The sequence below is a fragment of the Taudactylus pleione genome, unplaced genomic scaffold (assembly GCF_031769625.1).
Source record: "Taudactylus pleione unplaced genomic scaffold, aTauple2 ptg001804l, whole genome shotgun sequence".
Classification (NCBI taxonomy): Eukaryota; Metazoa; Chordata; class Amphibia; order Anura; family Myobatrachidae; genus Taudactylus; species Taudactylus pleione.
Genome location: NW_028286201.1, coordinates 316,954 through 336,598, shown reverse-complemented (window position 1 = coordinate 336,598; position 19,645 = coordinate 316,954). Strand labels below are relative to the sequence as shown.

General features: G+C 42.6%; 1 protein-coding gene across 1 annotated transcript in view; it reads right to left on the bottom strand.

Moving 5' to 3' along the window:
* Nucleotides 1-19,645, bottom strand: part of RAB3GAP2 (RAB3 GTPase activating non-catalytic protein subunit 2) — a gene marked incomplete at its 5' end in the record, with an annotated part of 258,046 nt that overhangs the window by 50,041 nt on the left and 188,360 nt on the right. Inside the window, 3 exons of the mRNA XM_088465026.1 lie at nucleotides 514-588; nucleotides 4,249-4,284; nucleotides 4,596-4,666. Of these exons, the coding sequence (XP_088321152.1) occupies nucleotides 514-588; nucleotides 4,249-4,284; nucleotides 4,596-4,666 (182 nt within the window). The remainder of the gene's footprint in view (nucleotides 1-513; nucleotides 589-4,248; nucleotides 4,285-4,595; nucleotides 4,667-19,645) is intronic.

Here is a 19,645-nt window from a genome sequence, read left to right as displayed (position 1 = left end):
ACAGCAGCCCTAGTCACACACAGTATATACACCCTGACAGCAGCCCTCGTCACACACAGTATATACACCCTGACAGCAGCCCTCGTCACACACAGTATATACACCCTGACAGCAGCCCTAGTCACACACAGTATATACACCCTGACAGCCGCCCTAGTCACACACAGTATATACACCCTGACAGCAGCCCTAGTCACACACAGTATATACACCCTGACAGCAGCCCTAGTCACACACAGTATGCCTTGTGTATAAAGGTTTTGTATCATTAATATCTGATGTTACATTTTAGTGTAATAAATATAAATTCACAACAGGATTAGATTCCAATAAAAAAGATGTTACACTATTCTAGGATATATGTATCGGGATCCTGCCATCTTATCGCATAGATCGCTACCACGGCTCCACGCTCTGACGTCCTCTCACCGTGTTGTTTGTTAGTCACTGGACCAGTCAGAGACTCAGAATTATTCAGGAACAAAGATAAAAAGAATAAAAGTGTAACGTTACCTCCATCATTATCTGTAGGAGATCAGAGCAACTTCCTAGGAAGGAGGTTAGGGATATATCGCTCATGCCCACATCCTGGAAGGAAGGACAGGGAGGAAATGATAGTCTACAGGCACAAATGACAGACTCCGGGCACAAACGACACACTCCGGGCACAAACGACACACTCCGGGCACAAACGACAGACTCCGGGCACAAACGACAGACTCCGGGCACAAACGACAGACTCCGGGCACAAACGACAGACTCCGGGCACAAACGACAGACTCCGGGCACAAACGACAGACTCCGGGCACAAACGACACACTACAGACACAAACGACACACTACAGGCACAAACGACACACTACAGGCACAAACGACACACTACAGGCACAAATGACACACTACAGGCACAAATGACACACTACAGGCACAAATGACACACTACAGACACAAATGACACACTACAGGCACAAATGACACACTACAGGCACAAATGACACACTACAGACACAAATGACACTACAGGCACAAATGACACACTACAGGCACAAATGACACACTACAGGCACAAATGACACACTACAGGCACAAATGACACACTACAGACACAAATGACACACTACAGACACAAATGACACACTACAGGCACAAATGACACACTACAGGCACAAATGACACACTACAGGCACAAATGACACACTACAGGCACAAATGACACACTACAGACACAAATGACACACTACAGACACAAATGACACACTACAGGCACAAATGACACACTACAGGCACAAATGACACACTACAGGCACAAATGACACACTACAGGCACAAATGACAGACTACAGACACAAATGACACACTACAGACACAAATGACACACTACAGGCATAAATGACACACTACAGGCACAAATGACATACTACAGACACAAATGACATACTACAGACTAGGGGTGAGCGGGTTACGGATTTACTCGGATCTTTAAACGGCATTTTATTGGCTATCGCCTATCATGTGTTTTGGATAGCCAATATAATAAATCAAAATTTGCGGTAAAGTGGCGATAAGAACCGAGTAAATCCGAGTAAAACCGAACCCGCTCACCCCTACTACAGACACAAATGACATACTACAGACACAAATGGGTCTGTACTGTACACCAGCCACAAAATAATGAGGTCATTATAATTCAAGGAGTATAGGGTCTGTATTACATCGTATGGTACGTATGACATTGGCCATCAGGGAATGGCACCTACACTGTACACTGGCCACCAGAGATGGAGGTCTGTACTGTACACAGGCCAGAGATGGAGGTCTGTACTGTACGCTGGCCACCAGAGACGGAGGTCTGTACTGTACACTGTCCGCCAGAGACGGAGGTCTGTACTGTACACTGTCCGCCAGAGACGGAGGTCTGTACTGTACACTGGCCACCAGAGACGGAGGTCTGTACTGTACACTGGCCACTAGAGACGGAGGTCTGTACTTTACACTGGCCACCAGAGAGGGAGGTCTGTACTGTACACTGGCCACCAGAGAGGGAGGTCTGTACTGTACACTGGCCACCAAAGACGGAGGTCTGTACTGTACACCAGAGAAGGAGGTCTGTACTGTACACTGTCCGCCAGAGACGGAGGTCTGTACTGTACACTGGCCACCAGAGACGGAGGTCTGTACTGTACACTGGCCACTAGAGACGGAGGTCTGTACTTTACACTGGCCACCAGAGACGGAGGTCTGTACTGTACACTGTCCGCCAGAGACGGAGGTCTGTACTGTACACTGTCCGCCAGAGACGGAGGTCTGTACTGTACACTGGCCACCAGAGACGGAGGTCTGTACTGTACACTGGCCACTAGAGACGGAGGTCTGTACTTTACACTGGCCACCAGAGAGGGAGGTCTGTACTGTACACTGGCCACCAGAGAGGGAGGTCTGTACTGTACACTGGCCACCAAAGACGGAGGTCTGTACTGTACACCAGAGAAGGAGGTCTGTACTGTACACTGGCCACCAGAGAAAAAGGTCTGTACTGTACAGTACAAACTTTGAGTATAAGACCAGTATCATATACCAGCCACAAAATAATAGGGTCCGTATGAGTTTTTCATTGTACATTAGTGACTAGAAAATTGTGTCTATACTATAAACTACACTGAAGTGCCAAAAGTCATGGTATAGCAGTATGTAAAGGTAATGGAAGGTGGCATCACCATACTGTGATGTCTTGGAAATCCCCAGACCTGCATCAGTACTGACATTTCGGGAGTCAGGTTGAACACCGGCTAGACTGCTCATGGGAAGGCGCCGTGAACTATCAGAGTGCGAACTTGGCCTTATAGTGGGTGCCCAGCGGATGGGACACTCCATTTCCGAAGTTGTGCGGATATTCTAAATTCCTCATCTACAGTGCCACGTGTGTACCAGGAATACCTCATGGAAGACATTACCACCCACAGTGGACAGCGCAGTGGCTAACCACGGGTGATTAATGATGTTGACCAGCTGCGTCTGGCCAGAATTGTCCATGGTTACAGACAAGCGACACTGGCTAAAATCACATCCACATTCAATGCAGGAGGTACCAGACGCATATCCAGCCGGTCAGTGCAGCGTTCTTTAACTTTCATGGGATATGGGAGCAGAAGAAACACCAGAGTGCCAAGGTTAACACTATGACACTACATACAGCGCCTCACCTGGGCTGGTGACATTGCTAATTGGACCCTGGAGGACTGGCAACATGTAGCGTGGTCTGATAAGTCACTGTTTCAGTTGTTTCGGGCTGATAGTAGGGTTCGGGTGTAGCACAGACCCCATGAGGCCATGGACCCTAGTAGTCAACTCGGCACTGGGCAGGCTGGTGGTGGTTCCACAATGGTGTGGGGTGTGTTCACGTGGCATGGGTTGGGTCTGCCTGAACAGCTCATTAACTGGTAACCGCTACATTGCATTGCTTGATGACCATTCACAGCCCTTCATGGGCTTCATGTAGCCCCACAACGATGGAATATTCCAGCAGGGTAATGCACGTGCCATTGGTCCCAAGTTGTCTAGAATTGGGTTGAGGAGCATTCTAGAGAGTTCTCATGAATGGTGTGGCCACCACATTCGCCCGACATGAACCCAATCGAGCATTAACAAGACGTAGAGGTACATTCGCACCCAAGATCCTCCAGCTACAATATCAGGGAGCTGTGGGAATCTATCCAGATGGCAGAGGTCAGCATCTATTCAGAGGTCTTCCGTCCTCTTGTGGAATCACTGCACTTCGCCGGGCTAGAGGGGCATACACAATACTAGGCATCTATCCCATGCCTTTTGGCCCTTCAGTGTATACTAGACAGTATAGGTTCTATATAGGGATGTGCAGGCTCGGATAGGTTCGTGTTTGCACGCCGAGTTCGGATTTTTCCCTCCAAAAAAACGGAACTCAGAAAGAGGCAGGAATGATGATGTTTGTCCATGCAAGATGACGTTTTGCCTCTTTCTGAGTTCCGTTTTTTTGGAGGGAAAAATCCGAACTCGGCGTGCAAACACGTACCAATCCGAGCCTGCACATCCCTAGTTCTATACTATATTTAAGCCACATTATGGTGGTGCCAGCATTGCACTTTACCAATCAGAAAATCATTTTACATGTACAATAGCTACAACTACATGGGGCTAGGAGATCAGAGGAGGAATCATAGCTGGAGGAACAGATAGTACCAGTCCATCAAGGTGTGTAATAGAAACTTTACTTACCCTTCTGCACAGCCGATCCTTTGGGGCTTTCCCAACCTATGGGGGAAACATAATTTATATACTTTATAGCATAATAGGAGAAAATACAAATAATGTACATCAATAGGGGGACAAATTGCATATTATACTTAAACACTATACAAATTTTCATAGATATCATATTAGTCTGTGTTGCTTCCCACTGGTGGGTGGTCTCATACAGCAGCTGTCATCGCCATAGCCTTGTTGTTATAGGTAATTATTATACCTTTATATATACATAATGTAGGATTGTACAGGTAAGTGACAGTACTGCATTATGTACTGAGACTATGGCTCCCAACACACGTAACACTTTACTTAGTCACCTTATCCACGAGATAGGCAGCCGATGAAAAGCGCTTTATAATAAACGTATTCCACATCATCAGGGACAGCCCTAGAACAACAAGAAGGAGTGACAATGCATTGTGTTACACAGAGCGATATACAGTATGTGAGCAATGCATTGTGTTACACAGAGCGGTATATGTGAGCAATGCATTGTGTTACACAGAGAGATATACAGTATGTGAGCAATGCATTGTGTTACACAGAGCGGTATATGTGAGCAATGCATTGTGTTACACAGAGCGGTATACAGTATGTGAGCAGTGCATTGTGTTACACAGAGCGGTATATGTGAGCAATGCATTGTGTTACACAGAGCGGTATACAGTATGTGAGCAATGCATTGTGTTACACAGAGCGGTATATGTGAGCAATGCATTGTGTTAGACAGAGCGGTATACAGTATGTGAGCAATGCATTGTGTTACACAGAGCGGTATACAGTATGTGAGCAATGCATTGTGTTACACAGAGCGGTATATGTGAGCAATGCATTGTGTTACACAGAGCGATATACAGTATGTGAGCAATGCATTGTGTTACACAGAGCGGTATATGTGAGCAATGCATTGTGTTACACAGAGCGGTATACAGTATGTGAGCAATGCATTGTGTTACACAGAGAGATATACAGTATGTGAGCAATGCATTGTGTTACACAGAGCGGTATATGTGAGCAATGCATTGTGTTACACAGAGCGGTATACAGTATGTGAGCAATGCATTGTGTTACACAGAGCGATATACAGTATGTGAGCAATGCATTGTGTTACACAGAGCGGTATATGTGAGCAATGCATTGTGTTACACAGAGCGATATACAGTATGTGAGCAATGCATTGTGTTACACAGAGCGGTATATGTGAGCAATGCATTGTGTTACACAGAGCGGTATACAGTATGTGAGCAATGCATTGTGTTACACAGAGCGATATACAGTATGTGAGCAATGCATTGTGTTACACAGAGCGATATACAGTATGTGAGCAATGCATTGTGTTACACAGAGCGGTATATGTGAGCAATGCATTGTGTTACACAGAGCGATATACAGTATGTGAGCAATGCATTGTGTTACACAGAGCGGTATACAGTATGTGAGCAATGCATTGTGTTACACAGAGTGATATACTGTATGTGAGCAATGCATTGTGTTACACAGAGCGATATACAGTATGTGAGCAATGCATTGTGTTACACAGAGCGATATACAGTATGTGAGCAATGCATTGTGTTACACAGAGCGGTATATGTGAGCAATGCATTGTGTTACACAGAGCGATATACAGTATGTGAGCAATGCATTGTGTTACACAGAGCGGTATACAGTATGTGAGCAATGCATTGTGTTACACAGAGCGGTATACAGTATGTGAGCAATGCATTGTGTTACACAGAGCGGTATACAGTATGTGAGCAATGCATTGTGTTACACAGAGCGATATACAGTATGTGAGCAATGCATTGTGTTACACAGAGCGGTATACAGTATGTGAGCAATACATTGTGTTACACAGAGCGGTATACAGTATGTGAGCAATACATTGTGTTACACAGAGCGGTATATGTGAGCAATGCATTGTGTTACACAGAGCGATATATGTGAGCAATGCATTGTGTTACACAGAGCGATATACAGTATGTGAGCAATGCATTGTGTTACACAGAGCGGTATACAGTATGTGAGCAATGCATTGTGTTACACAGAGCGGTATACAGTATGTGAGCAATACATTGTGTTACACAGAGCGGTATATAGTATGTGAGCAATGCATTGTGTTACACAGAGTGATATACAGTATGTGAGCAATGCATTGTGTTACACAGAGCGGTATATGTGAGCAATACATTGTGTTACACAGAGCGATATACAGTATGTGAGCAATGCATTGTGTTACACAGAGCGATATACAGTATGTGAGCAATGCATTGTGTTACACAGAGCGGTATACAGTATGTGAGCAATGCATTGTGTTACACAGAGCGGTATATGTGAGCAATGCATTGTGTTACACAGAGTGATATACAGTATGTGAGCAATGCATTGTGTTACACAGAGCGATATACAGTATGTGAGCAATGCATTGTGTTACACAGAGCGGTATGTGTGAGCAATGCATTGTGTTACACAGAGCGGTATATGTGAGCAATGCATTGTGTTACACAGAGCGATATACAGTATGTGAGCAATGCATTGTGTTACACAGAGCGGTACATGTGAGCAATGCATTGTGTTACACAGAGCGGTATATGTGAGCAATGCATTGTGTTACACAGAGCGGTATATGTGAGCAATACATTGTGTTACACAGAGCGGTATACAGTATGTGAGCAATGCATTGTGTTACACAGAGCGGTATACAGTATGTGAGCAATGCATTGTGTTACACAGAGCGGTATACAGTATGTGAGCAATGCATTGTGTTACACAGAGCGATATATGTGAGCAATGCATTGTGTTACACAGAGCGATATACAGTATGTGAGCAATGCATTGTGTTACACAGAGCGATATACAGTATGTGAGCAATGCATTGTGTTACACAGAGCGGTATACAGTATGTGAGCAATGCATTGTGTTACACAGAGCGGTATATGTGAGCAATGCATTGTGTTACACAGAGCGATATACAGTATGTGAGCAATGCATTGTGTTACACAGAGCGGTACATGTGAGCAATGCATTGTGTTACACAGAGCGGTATATGTGAGCAATGCATTGTGTTACACAGAGCGATATACAGTATGTGAGCAATGCATTGTGTTACACAGAGCGATATACAGTATGTGAGCAATGCATTGTGTTACACAGAGCGATATACAGTATGTGAGCAATGCATTGTGTTACACAGAGCGGTATACAGTATGTGAGCAATGCATTGTGTTACACACAGCAATATACAGTATGTGAGCAATGCATTGTGTTACACAGAGCGGTATATGTGAGCAATGCATTGTGTTACACAGAGCGGTATATGTGAGCAATGCATTGTGTTACACAGAGCGATATACAGTATGTGAGCAATGCATTGTGTTACACAGAGCGATATACAGTATGTGAGCAATGCATTGTGTTACACAGAGCGGTATACAGTATGTGAGCAATGCATTGTGTTACACAGAGCGATATACAGTATGTGAGCAATGCATTGTGTTACACAGAGTGATATACAGTATGTGAGCAATGCATTGTGTTACACAGAGCGATATACAGTATGTGAGCAATGCATTGTGTTACACAGAGTGATATACAGTATGTGAGCAATGCATTGTGTTACACAGAGCGATATACAGTATGTGAGCAATGCATTGTGTTACACAGAGCGGTATATGTGAGCAATGCATTGTGTTACACAGAGCGATATACAGTATGTGAGCAATGCATTGTGTTACACAGAGCGGTATATGTGAGCAATGCATTGTGTTACACAGAGCGGTATACAGTATGTGAGCAATGCATTGTGTTACACAGAGCGGTATACAGTATGTGAGCAATGCATTGTGTTACACAGAGCGATATACAGTATGTGAGCAATGCATTGTGTTACACAGAGCGATATACAGTATGTGAGCAATGCATTGTGTTACACAGAGCGGTATACAGTATGTGAGCAATGCATTGTGTTACACACAGCAATATACAGTATGTGAGCAATGCATTGTGTTACACAGAGCGGTATATGTGAGCAATGCATTGTGTTACACAGAGCGGTATATGTGAGCAATGCATTGTGTTACACAGAGCGATATACAGTATGTGAGCAATGCATTGTGTTACACAGAGCGATATACAGTATGTGAGCAATGCATTGTGTTACACAGAGTGATATACAGTATGTGAGCAATGCATTGTGTTACACAGAGCGATATACAGTATGTGAGCAATGCATTGTGTTACACAGAGCGGTATATGTGAGCAATGCATTGTGTTACACAGAGCGATATACAGTATGTGAGCAATGCATTGTGTTACACAGAGCGATATACAGTATGTGAGCAATGCATTGTGTTACACAGAGCGGTATACAGTATGTGAGCAATGCATTGTGTTACACAGAGCGGTATATGTGAGCAATGCATTGTGTTACACAGAGCGATATACAGTATGTGAGCAATGCATTGTGTTACACAGAGCGATATACAGTATGTGAGCAATGCATTGTGTTACACAGAGCGGTATATGTGAGCAATGCATTGTGTTACACAGAGCGGTATACAGTATGTGAGCAATGCATTGTGTTACACAGAGCGATATACAGTATGTGAGCAATGCATTGTGTTACACAGAGCGATATACAGTATGTGAGCAATGCATTGTGTTACACAGAGCGGTATATGAGAGCAATGCATTGTGTTACACAGAGCGGTATATGTGAGCAATGCATTGTGTTACACAGAGCGGTATACAGTATGTGAGCAATGCATTGTGTTACACAGAGCGATATACAGTATGTGAGCAATGCATTGTGTTACACAGAGCGATATACAGTATGTGAGCAATGCATTGTGTTACACAGAGCGGTATATGTGAGCAATGCATTGTGTTACACAGAGCGATATACAGTATGTGAGCAATGCATTGTGTTACACAGAGCGATATACAGTATGTGAGCAATGCATTGTGTTACACAGAGTGATATACAGTATGTGAGCAATGCATTGTGTTACACAGAGCGATATACAGTATGTGAGCAATGCATTGTGTTACACAGAGCGATATACAGTATGTGAGCAATGCATTGTGTTACACAGAGCGATATACAGTATGTGAGCAATGCATTGTGTTACACAGAGCGGTATACAGTATGTGAGCAATGCATTGTGTTACACAGAGCGGTATATGTGAGCAATGCATTGTGTTACACAGAGCGATATACAGTATGTGAGCAATGCATTGTGTTACACAGAGCGGTATATGAGAGCAATGCATTGTGTTACACAGAGCGGTATACAGTATGTGAGCAATGCATTGTGTTACACAGAGCGATATACAGTATGTGAGCAATGCATTGTGTTACACAGAGCGATATACAGTATGTGAGCAATGCATTGTGTTACACAGAGCGGTATACAGTATGTGAGCAATGCATTGTGTTACACAGAGCGGTATATGTGAGCAATGCATTGTGTTACACAGAGCGATATACAGTATGTGAGCAATGCATTGTGTTACACAGAGCGGTATACAGTATGTGAGCAATGCATTGTGTTACACAGAGCGATATACTGTATGTGAGCAATGCATTGTGTTACACAGAGCGGTATATATGAGCAATGCATTGTGTTACACAGAGCGATATATGTGAGCAATGCATTGTGTTACACAGAGCGGTATACAGTATGTGAGCAATGCATTGTGTTACACAGAGCGGTATACAGTATGTGAGCAATGCATTGTGTTACACAGAGCGATATACAGTATGTGAGCAATGCATTGTGTTACACAGAGCGATATACTGTATGTGAGCAATGCATTGTGTTACACAGAGCGATATACTGTATGTGAGCAATGCATTGTGTTACACAGAGCGATATATGTGAGCAATGCATTGTGTTACACAGAGCGGTATACAGTATGTGAGCAATGCATTGTGTTACACAGAGCGGTATACAGTATGTGAGCAATGCATTGTGTTACACAGAGCGATATACAGTATGTGAGCAATGCATTGTGTTACACAGAGCGATATACAGTATGTGAGCAATACATTGTGTTACACAGAGCGATATACTGTATGTGAGCAATGCATTGTGTTACACAGAGCGGTATATGTGAGCAATGCATTGTGTTACACAGAGCGGTATACAGTATGTGAGCAATGCATTGTGTTACACAGAGCGGTATACAGTATGTGAGCAATGCATTGTGTTACACAGAGCGATATACAGTATGTGAGCAATACATTGTGTTACACAGAGCGATATACTGTATGTGAGCAATGCATTGTGTTACACAGAGCGGTATATGTGAGCAATGCATTGTGTTACACAGAGCGGTATATGTGAGCAATGCATTGTGTTACACAGAGCGATATACAGTATGTGAGCAATGCATTGTGTTACACAGAGCGATATACAGTATGTGAGCAATGCATTGTGTTACACAGAGCGGTATATGTGAGCAATGCATTGTGTTACACAGAGCGGTATATGTGAGCAATGCATTGTGTTACACAGAGTGGTATACAGTATGTGAGCAATGCATTGTGTTACACAGAGCGATATACTGTATGTGAGCAATGCATTGTGTTACACAGAGCGGTATACAGTATGTGAGCAATGCATTGTGTTACACAGAGCGGTATATGTGAGCAATGCATTGTGTTACACAGAGCGGTATATGTGAGCAATGCATTGTGTTACACAGAGCGATATACAGTATGTGAGCAATGCATTGTGTTACACAGAGCGATATACAGTATGTGAGCAATGCATTGTGTTACACAGAGCGGTATACAGTATGTGAGCAATGCATTGTGTTACACAGAGCGGTATATGAGAGCAATGCATTGTGTTACACAGAGCGGTATACAGTATGTGAGCAATGCATTGTGTTACACAGAGCGATATACAGTATGTGAGCAATGCATTGTGTTACACAGAGCGGTATATGTGAGCAATGCATTGTGTTACACAGAGCGATATACAGTATGTGAGCAATGCATTGTGTTACACAGAGTGATATACAGTATGTGAGCAATACATTGTGTTACACAGAGCGGTATATGTGTGCAATGCATTGTGTTACACAGAGCGGTATACAGTATGTGAGCAATGCATTGTGTTACACAGAGCGATATACAGTATGTGAGCAATGCATTGTGTTACACAGAGCGGTATACAGTATGTGAGCAATGCATTGTGTTACACAGAGCGGTATACAGTATGTGAGCAATGCATTGTGTTACACAGAGCGGTATATGTGAGCAATACATTGTGTTACACAGAGCGGTATATGTGTGCAATGCATTGTGTTACACAGAGCGGTATACAGTATGTGAGCAATGCATTGTGTTACACAGAGCGGTATACAGTATGTGTGCAATGCATTGTGTTACACAGAGCGGTATATGTGAGCAATGCATTGTGTTACACAGAGCGATATACAGTATGTGAGCAATGCATTGTGTTACACAGAGTGATATACAGTATGTGAGCAATACATTGTGTTACACAGAGCGGTATATGTGTGCAATGCATTGTGTTACACAGAGCGGTATACAGTATGTGAGCAATGCATTGTGTTACACAGAGCGATATACAGTATGTGAGCAATACATTGTGTTACACAGAGCGGTATATGTGAGCAATGCATTGTGTTACACAGAGCGATATACAGTATGTGAGCAATGCATTGTGTTACACAGAGCGATATACAGTATGTGAGCAATGCATTGTGTTACACAGAGCGGTATACAGTATGTGAGCAATGCATTGTGTTACACAGAGCGGTATATGTGAGCAATGCATTGTGTTACACAGAGCGATATACAGTATGTGAGCAATGCATTGTGTTACACAGAGAGATATACAGTATGTGAGCAATGCATTGTGTTACACACAGCGGTATATGTGAGCAATGCATTGTGTTACACAGAGCGGTATATGTGAGCAATGCATTGTGTTACACAGAGCGGTATATGTGAGCAATGCATTGTGTTACACAGAGCGGTATATGTGAGCAATGCATTGTGTTACACAGAGCGGTATATGAGAGCAATGCATTGTGTTACACAGAGCGGTATACAGTATGTGAGCAATGCATTGTGTTACACAGAGCGGTATACAGTATGTGAGCAATGCATTGTGTTACACAGAGCGATATACAGTATGTGAGCAATGCATTGTGTTACACAGAGCAATATACAGTATGTGAGCAATGCATTGTGTTACACAGAGCGGTATATGTGAGCAATGCATTGTGTTACACGGAGCGGTATACAGTATGTGAGCAATACATTGTGTTACACAGAGCGATATACAGTATGTGAGCAATGCATTGTGTTACACAGTGCGATATACAGTATGTGAGTAATGCATTGTGTTACACAGAGCGGTATATGAGAGCAATGCATTGTGTTACACAGAGCGATATACAGTATGTGAGCAATGCATTGTGTTACACAGAGCGATATACTGTATGTGAGCAATGCATTGTGTTACACAGAGCGGTATATGTGAGCAATGCATTGTGTTACACAGAGCGGTATACAGTATGTGAGCAATGCATTGTGTTACACAGAGCGGTATATGAGAGCAATGCATTGTGTTACACAGAGCGGTATATGTGAGCAATGCATTGTGTTACACAGAGCGGTATACAGTATGTGAGCAATACATTGTGTTACACAGAGCGATATACAGTATGTGAGCAATGCATTGTGTTACACAGAGCGGTATGTGTGAGCAATGCATTGTGTTACACAGAGCGGTATACAGTATGTGAGCAATGCATTGTGTTACACAGAGCGATATACAGTATGTGAGCAATGCATTGTGTTACACAGAGCGGTATACAGTATGTGAGCAATGCATTGTGTTACACAGAGCGGTATATGAGAGCAATGCATTGTGTTACACAGAGCGGTATATGTGAGCAATGCATTGTGTTACACAGAGCGGTATACAGTATGTGAGCAATACATTGTGTTACACAGAGCGATATACAGTATGTGAGCAATGCATTGTGTTACACAGAGCGGTATATGTGAGCAATGCATTGTGTTACACAGAGCGGTATACAGTATGTGAGCAATGCATTGTGTTACACAGAGCGGTATATGTGAGCAATGCATTGTGTTACACAGAGAGATATACAGTATGTGAGCAATGCATTGTGTTACACAGAGCGATATACAGTATGTGAGCAATGCATTGTGTTACACAGAGAGATATACAGTATGTGAGCAATGCATTGTGTTACACAGAGCAATATACAGTATGTGAGCAATGCATTGTGTTAGACAGAGCGGTATATGTGAGCAATGCATTGTGTTACACAGAGGAATATACAGTATGTGAGCAATGCATTGTGTTACACAGAGCGATATACAGTATGTGAGCAATGCATTGTGTTACACAGAGCGGTATACAGTATGTGAGCAATGCATTGTGTTACACACAGCGATATACAGTATGTGAGCAATGCATTGTGTTACACAGAGCGATATACAGTATGTGAGCAATGCATTGTGTTACACAGAGCGATATACAGTATGTGAGCAATGCATTGTGTTACACACAGCGATATACAGTATGTGAGCAATGCATTGTGTTACACAGAGCGGTATATGAGAGCAATGCATTGTGTTACACAGAGCGGTATATGTGAGCAATGCATTGTGTTACACAGAGCAATATACAGTATGTGAGCAATGCATTGTGTTACACAGAGCGGTATACAGTATGTGAGCAATACATTGTGTTACACAGAGCGATATACAGTATGTGAGCAATGCATTGTGTTACACAGAGCGGTATATGTGAGCAATGCATTGTGTTACACAGAGAGATATACAGTATGTGAGCAATGCATTGTGTTACACAGAGAGATATACAGTATGTGAGCAATGCATTGTGTTACACAGAGCAATATACAGTATGTGAGCAATGCATTGTGTTAGACAGAGCGGTATACAGTATGTGAGCAATGCATTGTGTTACACAGAGCGGTATACAGTATGTGAGCAATGCATTGTGTTACACAGAGCGGTATACAGTATGTGAGCAATGCATTGTGTTACACAGAGCGGTATACAGTATGTGAGCAAAGCATTGTGTTACACAGAGCGATATACAGTATGTGAGCAATGCATTGTGTTACACAGAGCGGTATATGTGAGCAATGCATTGTGTTACACAGAGCGGTATATGTGAGCAATGCATTGTGTTACACAGAGCAGTATATGTGAGCAATGCATTGTGTTACACAGAGCGGTATATGTGAGCTATGCATTGTGTTACACAGAGCGGTATATGTGAGCAATGCATTGTGTTACACAGAGCGGTATATGTAAGCAATGCATTGTGTTACACAGAGCAATATACAGTATGTGAGCAATGCATTGTGTTACACAGAGCAATATACAGTATGTGAGCAATGCATTGTGTTACACAGAGCGATATACAGTATGTGAGCAATGCATTGTGTTACACAGAGCGGTATATGTGAGCAATGCATTGTGTTACACAGAGCGGTATATGTGAGCAATGCATTGTGTTACACGGAGCGATATACAGTATGTGAGCAATACATTGTGTTACACAGAGCGATATACAGTATGTGAGCAATGCATTGTGTTACACAGAGAGATATACAGTATGTGAGCAATGCATTGTGTTACACAGAGCGGTATATGAGAGCAATGCATTGTGTTACACAGAGCGGTATATGTGAGCAATGCATTGTGTTACACAGAGCGATATACAGTATGTGAGCAATGCATTGTGTTACACAGAGCGGTATGTGTGAGCAATGCATTGTGTTACACAGAGTGATATACAGTATGTGAGCAATGCATTGTGTTACACAGAGCGATATACAGTATGTGAGCAATGCATTGTGTTACACAGAGCGGTATATGTGAGCAATGCATTGTGTTACACAGAGCGGTATGTGTGAGCAATACTTTGTGTTACACAGAGCGGTATATGTGAGCAATGCATTGTGTTACACAGAGCGGTATATGTGAGCAATGCATTGTGTTACACAGAGCGATATACAGTATGTGAGCAATGCATTGTGTTACACAGAGCGGTATATGTGAGCAATGCATTGTGTTACACAGAGCGATATACAGTATGTGAGCAATGCATTGTGTTACACAGAGCGGTATATGTGAGCAATACTTTGTGTTACACAGAGCGGTATATGTGAGCAATGCATTGTGTTACACAGAGTGATATACAGTATGTGAGCAATGCATTGTGTTACACAGAGCGATATACAGTATGTGAGCAATGCATTGTGTTACACAGAGCGGTATATGTGAGCAATGCATTGTGTTACACAGAGCGATATACAGTATGTGAGCAATGCATTGTGTTACACAGAGCGGTATATGTGAGCAATGCATTGTGTTACACAGAGCGGTATACAGTATGTGAGCAATACATTGTGTTACACAGAGCGATATACAGTATGTGAGCAATGCATTGTGTTACACAGAGCGATATACAGTATGTGAGCAATGCATTGTGTTACACAGAGCGGTATACAGTATGTGAGCAATGCATTGTGTTACACAGAGCGGTATGTGTGAGCAATGCATTGTGTTACACAGAGCGATATACAGTATGTGAGCAATGCATTGTGTTACACAGAGCGATATACAGTATGTGAGCAATGCATTGTGTTACACAGAGCGGTATATGTGAGCAAGGCATTGTGTTACACAGAGCGATACATGTGAGCAATGCATTGTGTTACACAGAGCGATATATGTGAGCAATGCATTGTGTTACACAGAGCGATATACAGTATGTGAGCAATGCATTGTGTTACACAGAGCGGTATATGTGAGCAATGCATTGTGTTACACAGAGCGATATACAGTATGTGAGCAATGCATTGTGTTACACAGAGTGATATACAGTATGTGAGCAATGCATTGTGTTACACAGAGCGATATATGTGAGCAAGGCATTGTGTTACACAGAGCGATATACAGTATGTGAGCAATGCATTGTGTTATACAGAGCGGTATACAGTATGTGAGCAATGCATTGTGTTACACAGAGCGGTATACAGTATGTGAGCAATGCATTGTGTTACACAGAGCGGTATACAGTATGTGAGCAATGCATTGTGTTACACAGAGTGATATACAGTATGTGAGCAATGCATTGTGTTACACAGAGCGGTATACAGTATGTGAGCAATGCATTGTGTTACACAGAGCGGTATACAGTATGTGAGCAATGCATTGTGTTACACAGAGCGGTATACAGTATGTGAGCAATGCATTGTGTTACACAGAGCGGTATACAGTATGTGAGCAATGCATTGTGTTACACAGAGCGGTATACAGTATGTGAGCAATACATTGTGTTACACAGAGCGGTATATGTGAGCAATGCATTGTGTTACACAGAGCGATATACAGTATGTGAGCAATGCATTGTGTTACACAGAGCGATATACAGTATGTGAGCAATGCATTGTGTTACACAGAGCGGTATATGTGAGCAATGCATTGTGTTACACAGAGCGATATACAGTATGTGAGCAATGCATTGTGTTACACAGAGCGATATATGTGAGCAAGGCATTGTGTTACACAGAGCGATATACAGTATGTGAGCAATGCATTGTGTTACACAGAGCGGTATACAGTATGTGAGCAAAGCATTGTGTTACACAGAGCGGTATATGTGAGCAATGCATTGTGTTACACAGAGCGATATACAGTATGTGAGCAATGCATTGTGTTACACAGAGCGATATACAGTATGTGAGCAATGCATTGTGTTACACAGAGCGGTATATGTGAGCAATGCATTGTGTTACACAGAGCGGTATGTGTGAGCAATGCATTGTGTTACACAGAGCGATATATGTGAGCAATGCATTGTGTTACACAGAGCGATATATGTGAGCAATGCATTGTGTTACACAGAGCGATATACAGTATGTGAGCAATGCATTGTGTTACACAGAGCGATATACAGTATGTGAGCAATGCATTGTGTTACACAGAGCGGTATATGTGAGCAATGCATTGTGTTACACAGAGCGATATACAGTATGTGAGCAATGCATTGTGTTACACAGAGCGGTATATGTGAGCAATGCATTGTGTTACACAGAGCGGTATACAGTATGTGAGCAATGCATTGTGTTACACAGAGCGATATACAGTATGTGAGCAATGCATTGTGTTACACAGAGCGATATATGTGAGCAATGCATTGTGTTACACAGAGCGATATATGTGAGCAATGCATTGTGTTACACAGAGCGATATACAGTATGTGAGCAATGCATTGTGTTACACAGAGCGATATACAGTATGTGAGCAATGCATTGTGTTACACAGAGCGATATACAGTATGTGAGCAATGCATTGTGTTACACAGAGCGATATACAGTATGTGAGCAATGCATTGTGTTACACAGAGCGGTATACAGTATGTGAGCAATGCATTGTGTTACACAGAGCGATATATGTGAGCAATGCATTGTGTTACACAGAGCGATATACAGTATGTGAGCAATGCATTGTGTTACACAGAGCGGTATACAGTATGTGAGCAATGCATTGTGTTACACAGAGCGATATACAGTATGTGAGCAATGCATTGTGTTACACAGAGCGATATACAGTATGAGAGCAATGCATTGTGTTACACAGAGCGGTATACAGTATGTGAGCAATGCATTGTGTTACACAGAGCGGTATATGTGAGCAATGCATTGTGTTACACAGAGCGGTATATGTGAGCAATGCATTGTGTTACACAGTGCGATATACAGTATGTGAGCAATGCATTGTGTTACACAGAGCGGTATATGTGAGCAATGCATTGTGTTACACAGAGCGATATACAGTATGTGAGCAATGCATTGTGTTACACAGAGCGATATACAGTATGTGAGCAATGCATTGTGTTACACAGAGCGGTATGTGTGAGCAATGCATTGTGTTACACAGAGCGGTATATGTGAGCAATGCATTCTGTTACACAGAGCGATATACAGTATGTGAGCAATGCATTGTGTTACACAGAGCGATATACAGTATGTGAGCAATGCATTGTGTTACACAGAGCGGTATACAGTATGTGAGCAATGCATTGTGTTACACAGAGCGGTATGTGTGAGCAATGCATTCTGTTACACAGAGCGATATACAGTATGTGAGCAATGCATTGTGTTACACAGAGCGGTATGTGTGAGCAATGCATTGTGTTACACAGAGCGGTATACAGTATGTGAGCAATGCATTGTGTTACACAGAGCGATATATGTGAGCAATACATTGTGTTACACAGAGCGGTATACAGTATGTGAGCAATGCATTGTGTTACACAGAGCGGTATGTGTGAGCAATGCATTGTGTTACACAGAGCGGTATATGTGAGCAATGCATTGTGTTACACAGAGCGATATACAGTATGTGAGCAATACATTGTGTTACACAGAGCGGTATATGTGAGCAATGCATTGTGTTACACAGAGCGATATACAGTATGTGAGCAATACATTGTGTTACACAGAGCGGTATACAGTATGTGAGCAATGCATTGTGTTACACAGAGCGGTATATGTGAGCAATGCATTGTGTTACACAGAGCGATATACAGTATGTGAGCAATACATTGTGTTACACAGAGCGGTATACAGTATGTGAGCAATGCATTGTGTTACACAGAGCGATATATGTGAGCAATGCATTGTGTTACACAGAGCGGTATGTGTGAGCAATGCATTGTGTTACACAGAGCGGTATACAGTATGTGAGCAATGCATTGTGTTACACAGAGCGATATACAGTATGTGAGCAATGCATTGTGTTACACAGAGCGGTATATGTGAGCAATGCATTGTGTTACACAGAGCGGTATACAGTATGTGAGCAATGCATTGTGTTACACAGAGCGATATACAGTATGTGAGCAATACATTGTGTTACACAGAGCGGTATATGAGAGCAATGCATTGTGTTACACAGAGCGGTATACAGTATGTGAGCAATGCATTGTGTTACACAGAGCGGTATATGAGAGCAATGCATTGTGTTACACAGAGCGATATACAGTATGTGAGCAATGCATTGTGTTACACAGAGCGGTATGTGTGAGCAATGCATTGTGTTACACAGAGCGGTATACAGTATGTGAGCAATGCATTGTGTTACACAGAGCGGTATATGAGAGCAATGCATTGTGTTACACAGAGCGATATACAGTATGTGAGCAATGCATTGTGTTACACAGAGCGGTATACAGTATGTGAGCAATGCATTGTGTTACACAGAGCGGTATACAGTATGTGAGCAATGCATTGTGTTACACAGAGCGATATACAG